The 17,747-nt window shown below is 46.3% G+C and overlaps 1 protein-coding gene across 3 annotated transcripts in view; it reads right to left on the bottom strand.

Annotated features, from left to right (window-relative positions):
- Positions 1 to 17,747, bottom strand: part of FAM107A (family with sequence similarity 107 member A) — a 555,305-nt gene that overhangs the window by 11,646 nt on the left and 525,912 nt on the right. For all 3 annotated transcript variants that reach the window (XM_063940886.1, XM_063940887.1, XM_063940888.1), the window contains 2 exons: positions 10,113 to 10,287; positions 663 to 819 (listed from right to left, as the gene is read on the bottom strand). In XM_063940886.1, coding sequence (XP_063796956.1) covers positions 663 to 819; positions 10,113 to 10,287 — 332 coding nt within the window. The remainder of the gene's footprint in view (positions 1 to 662; positions 820 to 10,112; positions 10,288 to 17,747) is intronic.

Genomic DNA, 17,747 nt, shown 5'->3' on the forward strand with positions numbered 1-17,747 from the left:
GAACATATGTTTATAAGCAATAACATAGGCTTTTAAGCCAGAGGTTCTCAAATGCGGACCTCAAGGCACCACAATGGTCCATGTTTTAAGTATATCCATGCTTGGCCACAGGTGACTTAATAAGCACCTTAGTCAATTCAATTTACACATCGGTGCTGAGCCATGGATATACCTAAAACCTGGACCGTTGGGGCGCCTTGAGGACTGTGTTTGAGAACCTCTTTTTTAAGCAATAACATGAGCCTAAGACTGTGCTTATCTCTGATGGTGACATCACCTGGGTTTTCCAGGATGCATGAGGTGGAATCGGTAATTTGGTTCAGTTCTAGGTCGATGCACTGGAGTCTGCATCTCTCGATGACTAGCAGGTTCTAGCATAGTAAGGAGGCTGGGGTGGCCACCTACATAAAGTCAGACTGCTAAAGGTGATGGTGGAGATAAGTACACAATAACATAGAACCAAAATGTGTTTTACAAGGCAAGTTAAATAGATAAATAAAAATAATTTATTTGTTTTGTATGCAAAAATAAGTGACCTGTTATGCTGCAACTGCTATGAAACTATAAGTCCCAGCATGGCATGCCAGGTGAAGGCTGGAGAGCCACAGGTCTCTGAGTGACTGTATTAATACAGAATGTGTGATGCACAAAGAAATAAGTACCTGTTCAAGCCTCTGCTGTCTCTTTAACAACTCCTGTTCAAACGGAGACTGCAGCTTTTTGCTCTCCTCCTCCTCTCTCTTCTGCTGGATGATCTTGTCTCGCCTTCGGTTTTCAAGAACACGCTGCAACTCCGGCTTCTTGTCAATGCCCACACCTCTGGTAATGACAATCAGGGGGTTTGTTAGAAGACAGGAATGAAAGGGACCTAGCAAATTCTCTTACACTTGAGAGTAATGGAACATCGTAAATAGAATGCAAAGGGAACAGTGTCCAGTTGGCAGCTAATTATGAAACTATGGTACAGAAAATTATTAATTATTTTCTTGGTTTAAGTAATTATTTTTTCTTGGTTTAAGTAATATCTTAAGAAAAAGATATATTCTTAACTATTTCCAATATGTAAAATAAGCCGATACAATGTTTCAGAAAACTTTGCATCAATTGTTTATAAAGTGTTTATATGGTGTAAAAAAGTGAAGGAAATATTCTAATGACCATGTTCTGGAAATATTTTATTGGTGCATGTAAATATATTGTCTGTCAGTGAGACAAAAATTACCCATATTGTATATTATACCCCTTTTACGCCGACCTTGTGACCTGGGTTATTGTTGGGTAAATCCGGGTCGTGGCTTGGTGTAAAAGTGATCACTGGATGCAACCCGGACCCGTTTACAGCATAGGAAAGGTGACAGCTGACCTCAGCGACCTAGCAATCAGCCAGTCTGATCAGGGTCGCTTCGGGGTTGGGGCCGGCTACATAATCCTGGTTGGAATAAGTAACATTGCTGCAGCTTTACAAAAAGAGATGTACTACATTATGCTGCCACTAGATGGTGTATCTCCACAAAGTAATAGCACAACAGGCTCATACAGGCTTTATTTAATCATAGCTCTGAATGTTTGCTCTGTTTGTGAAAAAAAACAACAATCTTTCTAAAAATATTCTATGCCCCTTCTGCCTAGACTGATGTGTCATGAACATCTGAACATGACACCCATACATAGGTGGCAGCACCAAAGAACAATAAGGAGGTAGAGCTCTGTATCTTTGTAATGTATCCCTAATAAGGGCTACTGGACTGTGTTCATCTGTTACATCAAAATGTGAACACGTCGGGTGAGAACGTAAAGGTTACTTGTCAGGCAGGATTTCCTGGTGACCTTATCGTCCGACTTCTTCTTGAATTGTAAATGAGGATCCATACAAAGCTGACAACTCCTTTTCCAGGATAATAGCTAACCCAACTTTTGGCTTTAGACAAGATTCTATACTGAACAGTCATTACTTTCCACCCAGCAACAGCATTAAAACTATTTGGACTCCCCTCACCTTCCCCTTCATCACCCAGTGTTTGAAGGTCTACACTTTTCACTTACCTTACATATTATTAATGCTTTTTGGATTTTAGAGTCAGAGATGTTTCAAAATATATAATTGGTAATTTTCTACCATGATTTCTTATGAAAGTTCATTCTCTATAGGATATAATTTTTTATATTAACCACTTGCCTAGCATAATCGTAAGTGATAGAACTGCAGCCAGGAGTGCGTTACTTGATCCGCTTGTATCACGGGGATCAGTATGGGATCCCGGCGGTCGGAAAGTCGGTGGTGAGGAGACCAACACCGGGAACCCGACAGCCAGAATCCCGACAGCACGCGCATGCTTCGGGCCCGGTGGCGCCCTGAAGGTTGCCACACTATTATATATACGCTTTTTCGCACCTGAAAAATTATTTATTTTTGGTTGAAAACACATATAATCTGTGATAAGACCTATGTGTTTTCGCTGCCACGATCGCGAAAATTTGGCTGGTTATCGGGGATTTTTTTTGCTTGCCCCCGGGGGATTAATTAGCCCGCAGTAAAGTACCAAGGTTAATTAAGTTCCCTCATAAGTGTGAATTTGGACCCCTACTACATTTATTGTGTGTATTATATGCATTTTAGGGGTGTGGATCGTTGGGTCGACAGTAACTAGGTCGACAGTCATTAGGTCGACCACTATTGGTTGACATTGACTAGGTTGACGCCTGAAATAGGTCGACACGGTCATTAGTACTTGGAAAAAGGTAGACATGGAAAAAGGTCAAAAAGGGTTTTTGAGGAAAAAAATTGGTGTTTTCTTCGTAATGTGACTGGGAACCCCAATTAGTGCACCGTGTCCCCTCGCATGGCTCACTTCGCTCAGACAAGGTGCCTCGCACCACTACTGCAGTGCTCGGCACAGGTTACTATTCCCAATCATAGTCCACGTGGATTATAAAGTATGACAAAGTAAAAAAAAAGATAAAAAATGAAAGACTCATGTAGACCTTTGCCATGTTGACTTAGTGACCACGTCAACCAATAGTGGTCGACCTAATGAGTGTTGACCAAAGTGATGCCGACCTAAAGGCCGGATACCGCATTTTAGAGTATTTGGAACACTAGTGAAATGGATGTACAGTAACGAGTCTGACACTGGAAAGCATTTTATCTGGTGCCAAATAACCCTGGTACCGCATTTACTAGCATGGGGAGTGTTCCAGGAGCATTCCAGTTTCCAGAACATATTGATCCTGTGGCCGCTCTTCTGTCGGGTATGGCATTCTACTCACTTTCAAATGCAAGTGAAGATCCTCCAAAGTGTGCATAAAATCCATGGCACTGAAAGTGGATGACTATCCCACCACCTGGGTTTCATCATTAGTTTCTGAACCAGTCCAATGCTAGGTGCAAAAGATCCACTGGAAACAGACGTCCTATCTTCATCCAGGCGCTAAGATCACGCATGGAAGTTGTATAACCCGCCCATGATACTCCCTTGACTATCTCACTAAATGGGGCTGTTCTTTGTAAGCTCATGGTCTCCGCCGAGTTACCACCCAGAAAAGCCCATTTCACGGAAAAGTGTGGTCCATCAATAGATCTGATCCATTGTATGTACAGTCGCCAATATCTTTCTTTCGCGCATGTGCATTATGCTGAAATCCACAAGAAATGACCGCTATACCACTTGATCCAGAATCAGGACCACTGTGCGCTATTTTTGTGTTTACTACTTCCTAAATGCACTGGTTAAGCCTGCTTTCAGCTCTTAAATGCTAGTAAAATCATAAGTTACAAAGGGGGTATGTACTAAGCCTTGGAGAGTGATAAAGTGGACGGAGATAAAGTACCAACCAATCAGCTCCTAACTGACATTTTTCAAACACAGCCTGTAACATGGCAGTTAGGATCTGACTGGCTGGTACATTATCTCTCTCCACTTTATCACTCTCTAAAGCTTAGGGGGGAATTTAATTAGCCACTGCGCTAATTAACCCCCAGCGACTAATTCAATTAGCCCCAACAGCTTCGGGGATTTTTTTACCTGCTGGAGGCAGAAGATAAAAAACCCTGATAACTAACCCGTTTTTGCGGGCACGAACACACATGGATACGGGATTTTTTCCACCAGATCCATGTGTGAAAATTGCTTAGTGCACCCGCGATAAAAAGGTGGCCGCAATTGAATTGCCCGATGCCACCATCCAGGAAAACATTGCAGTAAAGTCCCTTTTTTTGCGGGTGCATTTACCGTATTTAACTGAATTCCCCCTTAGTCAATCTCCCCCACAGACATCTTAAAAACCATAGACGCCATGCCTGTGGGTATGTGGCCTTTGTTGGAAAGAAAATGCATGTTCTAGAATAGGCAGAATCGCAAATATCCTGCGATGTTTGTAAATCTGCTATTTTATCAATTATTACTTATTGATACCCCTTTCAGACCGCCACCTCTGAACACAGGTTATTGGCACATGGACGTGCATAACCTGTGTTCATGTGCGGTCTGAAAGGTGCTAGGGTTGAAATACCTGGTCGAGTGACCCGGTATTTCAACCCTTGTCATGAGCAGGGTTGAACACATGTTCTACCTGGCTCACTGTGCGGTGTGAACGGAAGCCAGGTCGATGCGACCCATTTCCCGTTCACTCTCTATGTACGGGCGGCCGCATCACTGCTGATGTCACCAACCCGGCAATATGCCGGGTTGCAGTCAGCGGCGGCAGGGAGCCTGAGACGGGTCGAACACTGGAAGCTCCCGTTTCAGGCTCCCGGTGCGACCCGTCTCAGGCAGTCTGAAAGGGGTATGAGAGACAGGGCAGTTTGCATATGATGTGTACTGTGTCCCACCTCTACATTGAAGAGGAGCAAGCAGCGCTTTCAGTCTCATAGCCTGTCTTTGTAAACACACAAGTGATCACCAAAGAATAGTTCCAATTTATCAAAGAGTAATAAAACTTGTTGTGAACGATGAAACTCGTTGTGTATGATAAATAATGCTCTAGCCAATCAGCTCCCAATTGTCATTTTTCAAACACATGACAGTTAGGAGCTGAACACATGACAGTTAGGAGCTGATTGGCTGGTGCACCATTTATCATATGCACTAAGTTTTATCATCCACAACAAATTTTATCACTCGTTGGTATATATGCCCCAATATCTACTAAAGCTCCAATGTTAGAAAGGGGGACCCTTCTCTTTCAAACTTTCAATCCCCAGATCTGTAGGAGCTTATCACTGGGTTCTGCCTACTGTATCTACTGTTTTTAGGCGTTTCAGACTCTCTGTGATGCATTCATGCTAGAGATGAGCGGGTTCGGTTCTCAGAGAAGCGAACCCTACCGGACTTCACGTCTTGAGCCCGGTTCCAAGTCAGGCTCGGGTTTTCCCCCGTGACTCGGAAACCAGAATGAGGCAAAACGTCATCATTCCGCTGTCGGATTCTCGCAGGGTTTGGATTCCATATAAGGACCCGTGCGTCGCCGCCATTTTCACTCCGGCATTGGAGAGTGTAGAGAGAGGATGTGTAATCTGTCCAGTCACAGTGGTTGTGTTCTCTGCTGCCATATGTCCAGTGCTGTCCAGTGGTGCTGTTGTGCTGCATCAGTTCAGTGGTGGTGTGTTGTGCTGCATCAATCCAGTCACAGTGGTGGTGTCCTCTGTGCCAAATGTCCAGTGCTGCTGTATAATAAGACCCTTACAGTGTTGCTGTGTTGTCCTGCATCAGACCAGTGGTAGTGTCCTGTGCATCAGTCAGTCCAGTGACCAATCACAGTGGTGTCCTCTGCTGCCATATGTCCAGTGCTGCTATGTAAACCCAGTCCATTGCAGTGGTGCTGTGTTGTCCTGCATCAGTCCAGTGGTGGTGTCCCTGTGCTGCCGTATGTGTCCAGTGGTACTGCCGTATATGTCCAGTGATCCTGCCGTGTAATTCCAGTAATCCTGCCGTATAATTCCAGTAATCCTGATGTATAATTCAGTCCAGTGATACTGCCGTATATATATATATATATATATATATATACCCTGCTGCAAAGCGGATTACTGAGGCCATAACAACTATGCTGGTGTTAGATGTGCGTCCGGTATCCACCATTAGTGCAGTGGGACAGCAGTGCCAACCCTAGATGTGCCAGGTGTTTGTGCCGCACACTTGTGTTGCTTAGCTTAGTCATACAGCTACCTCATTGCCCTCTTTTACTTCTTGGTATGATGTGCTGTTTGGGTACTATTTTTTTTAAGTGCCCTCATGTCTGACACTGCAATGCCACTCCTAGATGGGCAAATTGTTTGTGTCGCTTATCTTAGTCATACAGCTACCTCATTGCACCCTTTTCATCTTTGCATGATGTGCTGTTTGGGGCCTTTTTTTTTATATCTGCCCTCCTGTCTGACACTGCAATGCCCCTCCTAGATGGGCCAACTGTTTGTGTCGCTTAGCTTAGTCATACAGCTACCTCATTGCACCTCTTTTTCATCTTTTCATGATGTGCTGTTTGGGGCCCTTTTTTATATCTGCCCTCCTGTCTGACACTGCAGTGCCACTCCTAGATGGGCTAGGTGTTTGTGCCGGACACTTGTGTCGCTTAGCTTAGTCATTCAGCAACCTTGGTGCACCTCTTTCTCATCTTTGCATCATGTGCTGTTTGGGGCATGGTTTTTTAAAGTGCCATCCTGTCTGACACTGCAATGCCCCTCCTAGATGGGCCAACTATTTGTGTCGCTTAGCTTAGTCATACAGCTACCTCATTGCACCTCTTTTTCATCTTTGCATGATGTGCTGTTTGGGGCCTTTTTTTTATATCTGCCCTCCTGTCTGACACTGCAATGCCCCTCCTAGATGGGCCAACTGTTTGTGTCGCTTAGCTTAGTCATACAGCTACCTCATTGCACCTCTTTTTCATCTTTGCATGATGTGCTGTTTGGGGCCCTTTTTTATATCTGCCCTCCTGTCTGTCACTGCAATGCCGCTCCTAGATGGGCCAATTGTTTGTGTCGCTTATCTTAGTCATACAGCTACCTCATTGCACCTCTTTTTCAACTTTGCATGATGTGCTGTTTGGGGCCTTTTTTTTACATCTGCCCTCCTGTCTGACACTGCAATGCCACTACTAGATGGGCCAATTGTTTGTGTCGCTTAGCTTAGTCATACAGAACCTCATTGCACCTCTTTTTCATCTTTGCATGATGTGCTGTTTGGGGCCTTTTTTTTATATCTGCCCTCCTGTCTGACACTGCAGTGCCACTCCTAGATGGGCTAGGTGTTTGTGCCGGACACTTGTGTCGCTTAGCTTAGTCATTCAGCAACCTTGGTGCACCTCTTTCTCATCTTTGCATCATGTGCTGTTTGGGGCATGGTTTTTTAAAGTGCCATCCTGTCTGACACTGCCGTATAAGTCCAGGGGTACTGCTGTATTAGTCCAGGGGTACTGCCGTATAAGTCCACCAATTGCAGAATTTTTGAAAAGTTACAGGGGCGTGCAGGAGATGCTGTCAGTGGACTGAAAAATTGCGGCCCACTGTCGACATTCAGCCACTGCATGCCACTACTAGATGGGCCAGGTGGTTGTGTCGCTTAGCTTAGTCATACAGCAACCTCGGTGCACTTCTTTTTCTTCTTTGCATCATGTGCTGTTTGTGGCCTATTTTTTAAATCTGCCATCCTGTCTGACACTGCTGTGCCACTCCTAGATGGGCCAGGTGTTTGTGCCACACACTTGTGTCGCTTAGCTTAGCCATACAGCTACTTCATTGCACCTCTTTTACTTTTTTGCATTATGTGCTGTTTGGGGCCTAGTATTTTTAAGTGCCATCCTGTCTGACACTGCAGTGCCACTCCTAGATGGGCCAGGTGTTTGTGCTGCACACTTGTGTCGCTTAGCTTAGTCATACAGCCACCTCGGTGCAACCTTTTGGGCTAAAAACAATATTGTGAGGTGTTCAGAATAGACTGGAAATTAATGTTATTGAGGTTAATAACACTGTAGGATCAAAATTACCCCCAAATTCTGTGATTTTAGCTGTTTTTATGTTTTTTTCAAAAATCATCCAGATCCAAAACAAAAACATGAAAGGGTGGTTTTGGCAAAACCAACCCAAAACCAAAACACGAGCGGGGAATTAGAACCAAAACCGAAACACGAAAAGTGCCCTCTGCACATCTCTAATTCAATGCATGTGCGCAATGATGTCACTGGCCCTATTCTTTTCCTTCCAAGGAAAGGTGATCGGTGAGTATTTACTTACTGGACCCTGTGTGCAGCTGTGGATGAGTGGGACTCACCTTTTTGATGCTGGTATATATCTGCAAAGCGAGTCCCACTTGCCCCTAGCTGTAAAGGGGTGAAATTATTTTCTGATATAAAGATAATAAACACATAAGTCAAGCAATGAGGCATCGGATATCCGGACTCTAGGTCGACACCAATTAGGTCGACACCCATTAGGTCGACACCCATTGGTCGACAGTGGATAGGTCCCCACTAGAAATAGGTCGACACTAGAAACAGGTCGACACAAACAAGTTCTACATGAAAAAAGGTTTTTGGACTTTTTAATACTTTACGATTCACGTGGACTACGATTGGGAATGGTAACCTGTGCCGAGCGCAGTGCTAGCGGAGCGAGGCACCTTGCCCGCAGCTCGCTCGCCATGCAATGGGGCGCGGTGCACTAATTGGGGTTCCTGGTCACTTGACGGGGAAAACGACACAAAAACCCCCATTAAAAACTCATGTCGACCTTTTTTCATGTTGACTTTGGTCATGTCGACCTAATGTCCGTCCATGAGTGTAAACCGAATGGGTGTCAACCTAGCGTCCCATATTCAGGCATAGATACATCAGATTCATTATCTTGTTCATGTAGCAAAAACAGCATAGAAGAAAAAGTTTGTATTTGAGAAGGATTCCAGAATAGCCACAGAGAATGGTGTCTAGTCCTGAGGTCGACACCCAGAATATATACAATCATAATGTCAACACCAGCATGTTGGCATGTTCTAAATGTTGACATTCACAGTGTCGACATGATCACGTCAACATTATCATTACGTTGACACTGTGTATGTTGATTGTCACAATGTCAACAGTATATTTTAGTGCTTGATTTAAGTCACATGTCGACATAACGTCCATGTTGATATTCTGAATGTCGACAAAACATACTACACCCCAGGGAAAACATTTAAAAGTTATACTCTTACGAGGGAAAGCAATTAGCCGCAAACAGCTCCCGGCACGAGTAAGTGCAGTTCTATGCCACACTTATGGTTCTGCCGGATTCGCAGATTTTGGTTCGCAACCCCATAGGGCTGTGAGCAAAAATGTGTGAGTGTGGCACTAGAAGGTGCAGCGGGGAGGTTGGGGAATTACACGCTACCGCAATGGTCACTTGTACCTCCTTCAAGCTGTTCGTGGCTAATAAGATTGCCCCCTAAGGGTTATCCAGAAAGTAAACCAATATTCTCATTGATTTTAATCTGACAAAAAAAACCATCTGATTCCATAAAGAACCTTTTTTCCAGTTATCCAACAGAATAGATCTGGCAGAGGTTAATGTATGGTGGATGCCTGGATTGAAGGACATTTAGGCCATAATTATATCTGTTTCTAGTGCAGATACCAAAGACCACACTGAATATCAAGCACCTTATGTCAGAAAAGAGAAGATATTGGGACAGCAGATCACCAGATATGGAAAAAATATATAGGAGCAAATCACGGAGGCAGACATCACTTAAGGTGTAGTAAATATGAGGAACATGCTTGGAGGTCTTGGCTTGTCATTATCACAGATACCATTCAAACCCAGCAACCTCTCTGTAGTTTGGTGGGATACAATTTGGAAACAAGCTCAATGCTGTAGGTAATTTATAATGGAATAGAAGGTGTCTGCCATGTCATTTGCAGAGCGGCTAGAAGTTGCCCCCGGTACTTTCTTTAGTTACCAAAAGCATTGTAACCTAAAAAAACTGACTGCTCATCTTAATCCAAGCCTCCTGACTTCTCATGAAATGTTGTTCAGAATAAATTTTACTAATTCCAATTAAAAATAATAATATTAATTCAGAAATGAAACCAGGACCCATTAGACGGTACACATTCACAACTTCATGTAATAGAAAGATTACCTCCGATGGTTCATAAGCAGTTCCCGATGGAGCTCTTGGTGACTCCTAGATGCCTTTACAGGATTCAGGAGCTTCTTAGGCTTGATAAGGTCAGTGTTTCCTTCAAGATAATCAGGATGAGCCAGAATGCTTCCTATATCCGGTGGCTCCCTCTGTATCTCAGAATACATGGAGGCTGCAGACAGGAAAGGTGGGTGAGATGGCAAAGTGACTGACTGCATTGGAGTACTAACTAACTTGTTTCTTAAAGGCTACCTAAACCTGTAAACCAACATCGCAGAAACAGTAAGAAGATACTACGTACAGCACAAGTAACGTAAACTAACATCTGCGAATCAAACACATAAATATACTGTACATAGATTACTAGTTTCAGCTCTAAATACGTCTCATGTATGGATGTGATACTTAATGCTGTTGGTAGGAATGCCACATGACCGACCAGCATCCCAACTTTTAGAATGCTGACATGGGACGGGGTAACTAATTTACCCCTCCCCTGCCCCCAGGGCTTCCATCAGAAACTGTGGGGTCCGAGACTGACAACATAGGCAGGGCCCCCCTCACCACAAAAAAAAAAGTAAAAACAAAAAACCCAATATATATATATATATATATATATATATATAAATAAAATAAGATTTTACTCACCGGTAAATCTATTTCTCGTAGTCCGTAGTGGATGCTGGGGACTCCGTAAGGACCATGGGGAATAGACGGCTCCGCAGGAGACTGGGCACATCTAAAGAAAGATTTAGGACTATCTGGTGTGCACTGGCTCCTCCCCCTATGACCCTCCTCCAAGCCTCAGTTAGGAACAGTGCCCGGAAGAGCTGACACAATAAGGAAGGATTTTGAATCCCGGGTAAGACTCATACCAGCCACACCAATCACACTATATAACACGTGATAGGAACCCCGGTTAACAGTATGATAACAATTGGAGCCTCTGTAGAGATGGCTCACAACAAAACCCGATTTTTGTAACAATAACTATGTACAAGTATTGCAGACAATCCGCACTTGGGATGGGCGCCCAGCATCCACTACGGACTACGAGAAATAGATTTACCGGTGAGTAAAATCTTATTTTCTCTGACGTCCTAGTGGATGCTGGGGACTCCGTAAGGACCATGGGGATTATACCAAAGCTCCCAAACGGGCGGGAGAGTGCGGATGACTCTGCAGCACCGAATGAGAGAACTCCAGGTCCTCCTCAGCCAGGGAATCAAATTTGTAGAATTTAGCAAACGTGTTTGCCCCTGACCAAGTAGCTGCTCGGCAAAGTTGTAAAGCCGAGACCCCTCGGGCAGCCGCCCAAGATGAGCCCACCTTCCTTGTGGAATGGGCTTTTATTGATTTAGGCTGCGGTAATGCTACCGCAGAATGCGCCAGCTGAATAGTGCTACAAATCCAGCGCGCAATAGACTGCTTAGAAGCAGGAGCACCCAGCTTGTTGGGTGCATACAAGATAAACAGCGAGTCAGTTTTTCGGACTCCAGCCGTCCTGGAAACATAAATTTTCAGGGCCCTGACTACGTCCAGCAACTTGGAATCCTCCAAGTCCCTAGTAGCCGCAGGCACCACAATAGGTTGGTTCAAGTGAAAAGTTGAGACCACCTTCGGGAGAAACTGAGGACGAGTCCTCAATTCTGCCCTATCCATCTTATGATCACTTTCCACGTGAGATATTTTAATTCCACAGTCTTAAGTGGTTCGAACCAATGTGATTTCAGGAATGCCAAAACCACATTGAGATCCCAAGGTGCCACTGGGGGCACAAAAGGAGGCTGAATATGCAGAACTCCTTTGACAAAAGTCTGAACTTCAGGCAGTGAAGCCAGTTCTTTCTGGAAGAAAATCGACAGAGCCGAAATCTGGACCTTGATGGACCCCAATTTGAGGCCCAACGTCACCCCTGCTTGCAGGAAGTGTTGGAATCGACCCAGTTGAAATTCCTCCTTCGGGGCCTTCATGGCCTCACACCAAGCAACATATTTCCGCCAAATGCGGTAATAATGTCTTGCGGTGACATCCTTCCTGGCTTTGATCAGGGTAGGGATGACTTCCTCCGGAATACCCTTTTCCTTTAGGATCCGGTGTTCAACCGCCATGCCGTCAAACGCAGCCGCGGTAAGTCTTGGAACAGACAGGGTCCCTGCTGCAGCAGGTCTTGTCTGAGCGGCAGAGGCCAAAGGTCCTCTGCCCGCATCTCTTGAAGTTCCGGGTACCAAGCTCTTCTTGGCCAATCCGGAACCACGAGTATGGTTTTCACTCCTCGCATTCTTATTATTCTCAGTACCCTGGGTATGAGAGGTAGAGGAGGAAACACATAAACCGACTGGTACACCCACGGTGTCACTAGAGCGTCCACAGTGATCGCCTGAGGGTCCCTTGACCTGGCGCAATATCTTTTCAACTTTTTGTTGAGGCGGGACGCCATCATGTCCACCCGTGGTCATTCCCAACGGTTTACCCGCATTTGGAAAACTTCTGGAAGAAGTCCCCATTCTCCCGGGTGTAGGTCGCCCATCGGAGAATCCTTGTGGCTTCTGCCATCGCCATCCTGCTTCTTGTGCCGCCCTGTCTGTTTACATGGGCGACCGCCGTGATGTTGTCTGATTGGATCAGTACCGGCTGGTTCTGAAGCAGGGGCCTTGCTTGGCTTAGGGCATTGTAAATGGCCCTTAGCTCCAGAATAATTATGTGAAGCGAAATTTCTTCCCTGTGTGACTGCACTCCAGCCCCGAAGGCTGGCCTCCGTGGTCACCAGGACCCAGTCCTGTATTCCGAATCTGCGGCCCTCTAGTAGATGAGCCCTCTGCAGCCACCACAGCAGCGACACCCTGTTTCTTGCCGACAGGGTTATCCGCTGTTGTATCTGTAGATGGGACCCGGACCATTTGTCCCTCAGGTCCCACTGGAACGTCCTTGCGTGGAACCTTCCAAATGGAATTATGCTTCGTACGAAGCTACCATTTTTTTTTTTTCAGGACTCGTGTGCTTCCACTGGAAGAAACACTCTTTTCTGGTCTGTGTCCAGAATCATTCCCAGGAACAGAAGACGTGTCGTCGGGACCAGCTGTGACTTTGGAATATTGAGAATCCAGTCGTGCTGTTGTAGCACTTCCCGAGAGAGTGCTACCCCCACTACCAACTGTTCTTTGGACCTCGCCTTTATCAGGAGATCGTCCAAGTACGGGATAATAAAAACTTCCTTCTTGCGAAGGAGTATCATCATTTCGGCCATTACCTTGGTAAAGACCTTCGGTGCCGTGGACAACTCCAACGGCAGCGTCTGGAACTGATAGTGACAGTCCTGTACCACACATCTGAGGTACTCCTGGTGAGGAGGGTAAATGGGGACATGCAGGTACGCATCCTTGATGTCCAGGGAGACCCTGTAATCCCCCTCGTCCAGGCTCGTAATAACCGCCCTGAGCGATTCCATCTCGAACTTGAATCTTCTGATATAAAAGTTCAAGTATTTTAATTTTAAGATGGGTCTCACCGAACCGTTCTGTTTCGGTACCACAACCATTGTGGAATAGTAACCCCTTCCTTGCTGAAGGAGGGGCACCTTAACAATCACTTGTTGTGATTATAGTGTTGAATAGCCACCAACACCGCCTCCCTGGCAGAGGGAGGTGCCGGTAAGGCAGATTTTAGGAAACGGCAGGGGGAAGAACGTCTCGAACTCCAGCCTGTACCCCTGAGATACTACTTGAAGGACCCAGGGATCCATGTGAGAGAGCACACTGGGCGCTGAAATTTCTGAGACGGGCCCCCACTGTACCCGGGTCCGCCTGAGCAGCCCCAGCGTTATGCTGTGGACTTACCGGACGCAGGAAGGACTTCTGCTCTTGGGAACTAGCTGTGTGCTGCAGCTGTTTCCTCTACCTTTGCCTCTCGGCAGAAAGGATGAGCCTCTAGCCCTCTTGCTTTTCTGGGGCCGAAAGGACTGTACTTGATGATACGGTGCTTTCTTTTGTTGTGGGGTAGCCTGTGGCAAAAAAGTCGATTTCCCAGCAGTAGCTGTGGAAACGAGGTCTGAAAGACCATCCCCAAACAGTTTTACCCCCTTATAGGGCAAAACTTCCATGTGCCGATTCGAGTCGGCATCGCCTGACCATTGCCGAGTCCATAACCCCCGTCTGGCGGCAATGGACCTAGCGCTTATTTTTGATGCCAGCCGGCAAATATCCCTCTGTGCATCACGCATGTATAAGACCACGTCTTTTATATGCTCTATTGTCAGCAAAATATTGTCCCTATCCATAGTAATTTTCCGACAGGGAATCTGACCACGCAGCGGGAGCACTGCACATCCATGCCGAAGCAATGGCTGGTCGCAATATAATGCCCGAGTGTGTGACTATATCTTTTAGGGTAACCCCCTGCTTTTTATCAGCAGGTTCCTTCAGGGCGGCCGTATCCGGAGACGGTAGTGCCACCTTTTCTGATAAGCGTGTAAGCGCTGTATCTACCCTATGGGGTGTTTCCCAACGTGACCTATCCTCTGGCGGGAAAGGGTACGCTGCCAATTACCGTTTAGAAATTATCAATTTCTTACCGGGGGAAGACCACGCTTCCTCACACACCTCATTTAATTTCTCAGATGCAGGAAAAACTACTGGTAGTTTTCTCTCACCAAACATAATACCCTTTTATGTGGTACCTGGGGTATTATCATAAATGTGTAATACATTTTTCATTGCCTCAATCATGTAACGGGTGGACCTATTTGGAGGGTACACTAGTCTCATCGTCGTCGACACTGGAGTCGGTATCCGTGTCGACATCTGTTTCTGCCATCTGAGGTAGCGGGCGTTTTTAGAGCCCCCCATGACATTTAAGACGCTGGAACAGGCACAAGCTGAGTAGCCGGCTGTTCTGTGTCGTCGACCTTTTGTGTAAGGAGTTGACACTTTCACGTAATCCTTCCATAAGTCCAACCACACCGGTGTCGATCCCGCAGGGGGTGACATCACATTTACAGGCATTCGCTCCGCCTCCACATCATTATCCTCCTCATACATGTCGACACAGCCGTACCAACACACAGCACACACACAGGGAATGCTCTGACAGAGGACAGGACCCCACAAAGCCCTTTGGGGAGACAGAGGGAGAGTATGCCAGCACACACCAGGGCGCTATATATCACAGGGATATCACATATAAGAGTGTTTTCCCTTATAGCTGCCTATATATATTGTATACTGCGCCTAAATTGTGCCCCCCCTCTCTTTTTAACCCTTTCTGTAGTGTATTGACTGCAGGGGAGAGCCAGGGAGCTTCCCTCCAACGGAGCTGTGAGGGAAAAATGGCGCCAGTGTGCTGAAGGAGATAGCTCCGCCCCTTTTTCGCAGACTTTCTCCCGCATTTTTATGGATTCTGGCAGGGGTTAAAAAGCACCTATATAGCCTCTGGGGCTATATATGGTGCCAGTTTGCCAGCCAAGGTGTCAGTATTGCTGCTCAGGGCGCCCCCCCCAGCGCCCTGCACCCATCAGTGACCGAAGTGTGTGGTGTGCATGAGGAGCAATGGCGCACAGCTGCAGTGCTGTGCGCTACCTTGGAGAAGACCGAAGTCTTCAGCCGCCGATTTTCCGGACCACCTTCTTGCTTCTGGCTCTGTAAGGGGGACGGCGGCGCGGCTCCGGGAACGGACAACGAGGTCGGGTCCTGTGTTCGATCCCTCTGGAGCTAATGGTGTCCAGTAGCCTAAGAAGCCCAAGCTACCACCACTTAGGTAGGTTCGCTTCTTCTCTCCTTAGTCCCTCGATGCAGTGAGCCTGTTGCCAGCAGGTCTCACTGAAAATAAAAAACCTAACAAACACTTTCTTCCTAGGAGCTCAGGAGAGCCCCTAGTGTGCATCCAGCTCAGCCGGGCACAGAAATCTAACTGAGGCTTGGAGGAGGGTCATAGGGGGAGGAGCCAGTGCACACCAGATAGTCCTAAATCTTTCTTTAGATGTGCCCAGTCTCCTGCGGAGCCGTCTATTCCCCATGGTCCTTACGGAGTCCCCAGCATCCACTAGGACGTCAGAGAAATATATATATATATATATATATAAATTCCTGTACAAAGTAATGCCACTAGTCCTTGCACCATAATAAGCCTCCACTTAAAAATCCCCCGATACCATATTATGCTGCCACAGTTATGCCCCTGACACCATATTATGCATCCACAGTAAAACCCCAGTCACCATACTATGCCCCCACAGTTATGCCCGTCACCAAATTATGTCCCAGTACCTGCTCTCAGGGGCTCTGCTCGTTGCCAGGGGTTTTGCACGTTGTCAGGGGAATGCCCCCGGCAGCCACCACCGCCGCCACAATGGGTCTGCTGTCCTGGCAGGGACCCACTGTTAGCGCCTGCCCCTTTCAACTTTTTTTAAAATGTCCCTCCCAAAATGGGCACCGCTTCCTCTAGCATTTCAAATAACTGTCTCCTCTGAGGCGGTGCCCATTTTGCAAGGGATACTTTCAATACTTAGAGTGGGGGCCCTCTCAATAGCGGAAAGCAGCGGGTGGTGGAAAGCAGACGGCTTGCAGCTTGGGCCCTCCACTCTTTGTCAGAGCAGCCGGTCCCAGGACAGTTGGGCCCCCAGCACACCCCCTGATGGCGGCCCTGCCTGCCCCCTACCCTAACCTGCCTGGGGTGGCGGCATTCTGTCTATGATGTTTTCACCATGAAAAAAAATCTAACTATTGCTATGTTGTTAATTATGCATGTTGGCATTGTGACTGTCAACTTACTAACTGCATACCCACGGCAACAGCTACAGTTCCTCCCAGAAAACACAAGAGGGTATAAAGAAGTAGAGATGCGGGTTTATAGAAATGGATATGTTACCCATAGTGACCAATCAGATTCTAGCTATTACCTTCCAGAAAGTGTTAGATAGTTGATAAGTAGAATCTGATTGGTTGCTATGGATAACATCTTTACTTCTATAAGCCTGCACTTTAGTAAATATACCGTAAAGACTGTTGACCATCTGGCGTCAAAATATTTACTATGTACTGACTATCTTTCAATCCACGCCTGATTTTCCTGTTCAAGAGGACTAACAAGGTGAGGTAGGAAACAGAAGGAACAATTTAGTTAGCCTTTAGGGCAGATATAAATAAACTCGAGGGACCATAAACGTAAATAAAAGGCATTTATGGACCATTAAACATTTGGGGAAATATCAGTGTTCGCTAGATAGAACAATTATCTGTAATTATACAAATGTACAATTTGCAGTGAGAATGCTTGGGCCTAAAATGTACACGTGTCACTAAAAACAAACACAAACATCCTTGAAACATAGGGGGTCATTCCGACCCGATCATACACTGCAGTTCTTCGCAGCTGTGCGATCGGGTCAGAAATGCGCATGTGCGGCAACCGCATTGCGCAGGCACGTCGTTGCCCGGCGGCAGCGGCGCCGTGAATGAAGAAAGCGGACACAGCGGCGACCACAAGAAGATTGACAGGAGGAAGGCGTTTCGGGACATCAACTGACCGTTTTCTGGGAGTGGTGCGGCGAACGCAGGCGCGTCCAGGCGTTTGGAGGGCAGATGTCTGATGTCAATTCCGGAACTGGATAGATCGCACAGGGTAAGTAACTCTTACCAT

The sequence above is a fragment of the Pseudophryne corroboree genome, chromosome 9 (assembly GCF_028390025.1).
Source record: "Pseudophryne corroboree isolate aPseCor3 chromosome 9, aPseCor3.hap2, whole genome shotgun sequence".
Classification (NCBI taxonomy): Eukaryota; Metazoa; Chordata; class Amphibia; order Anura; family Myobatrachidae; genus Pseudophryne; species Pseudophryne corroboree.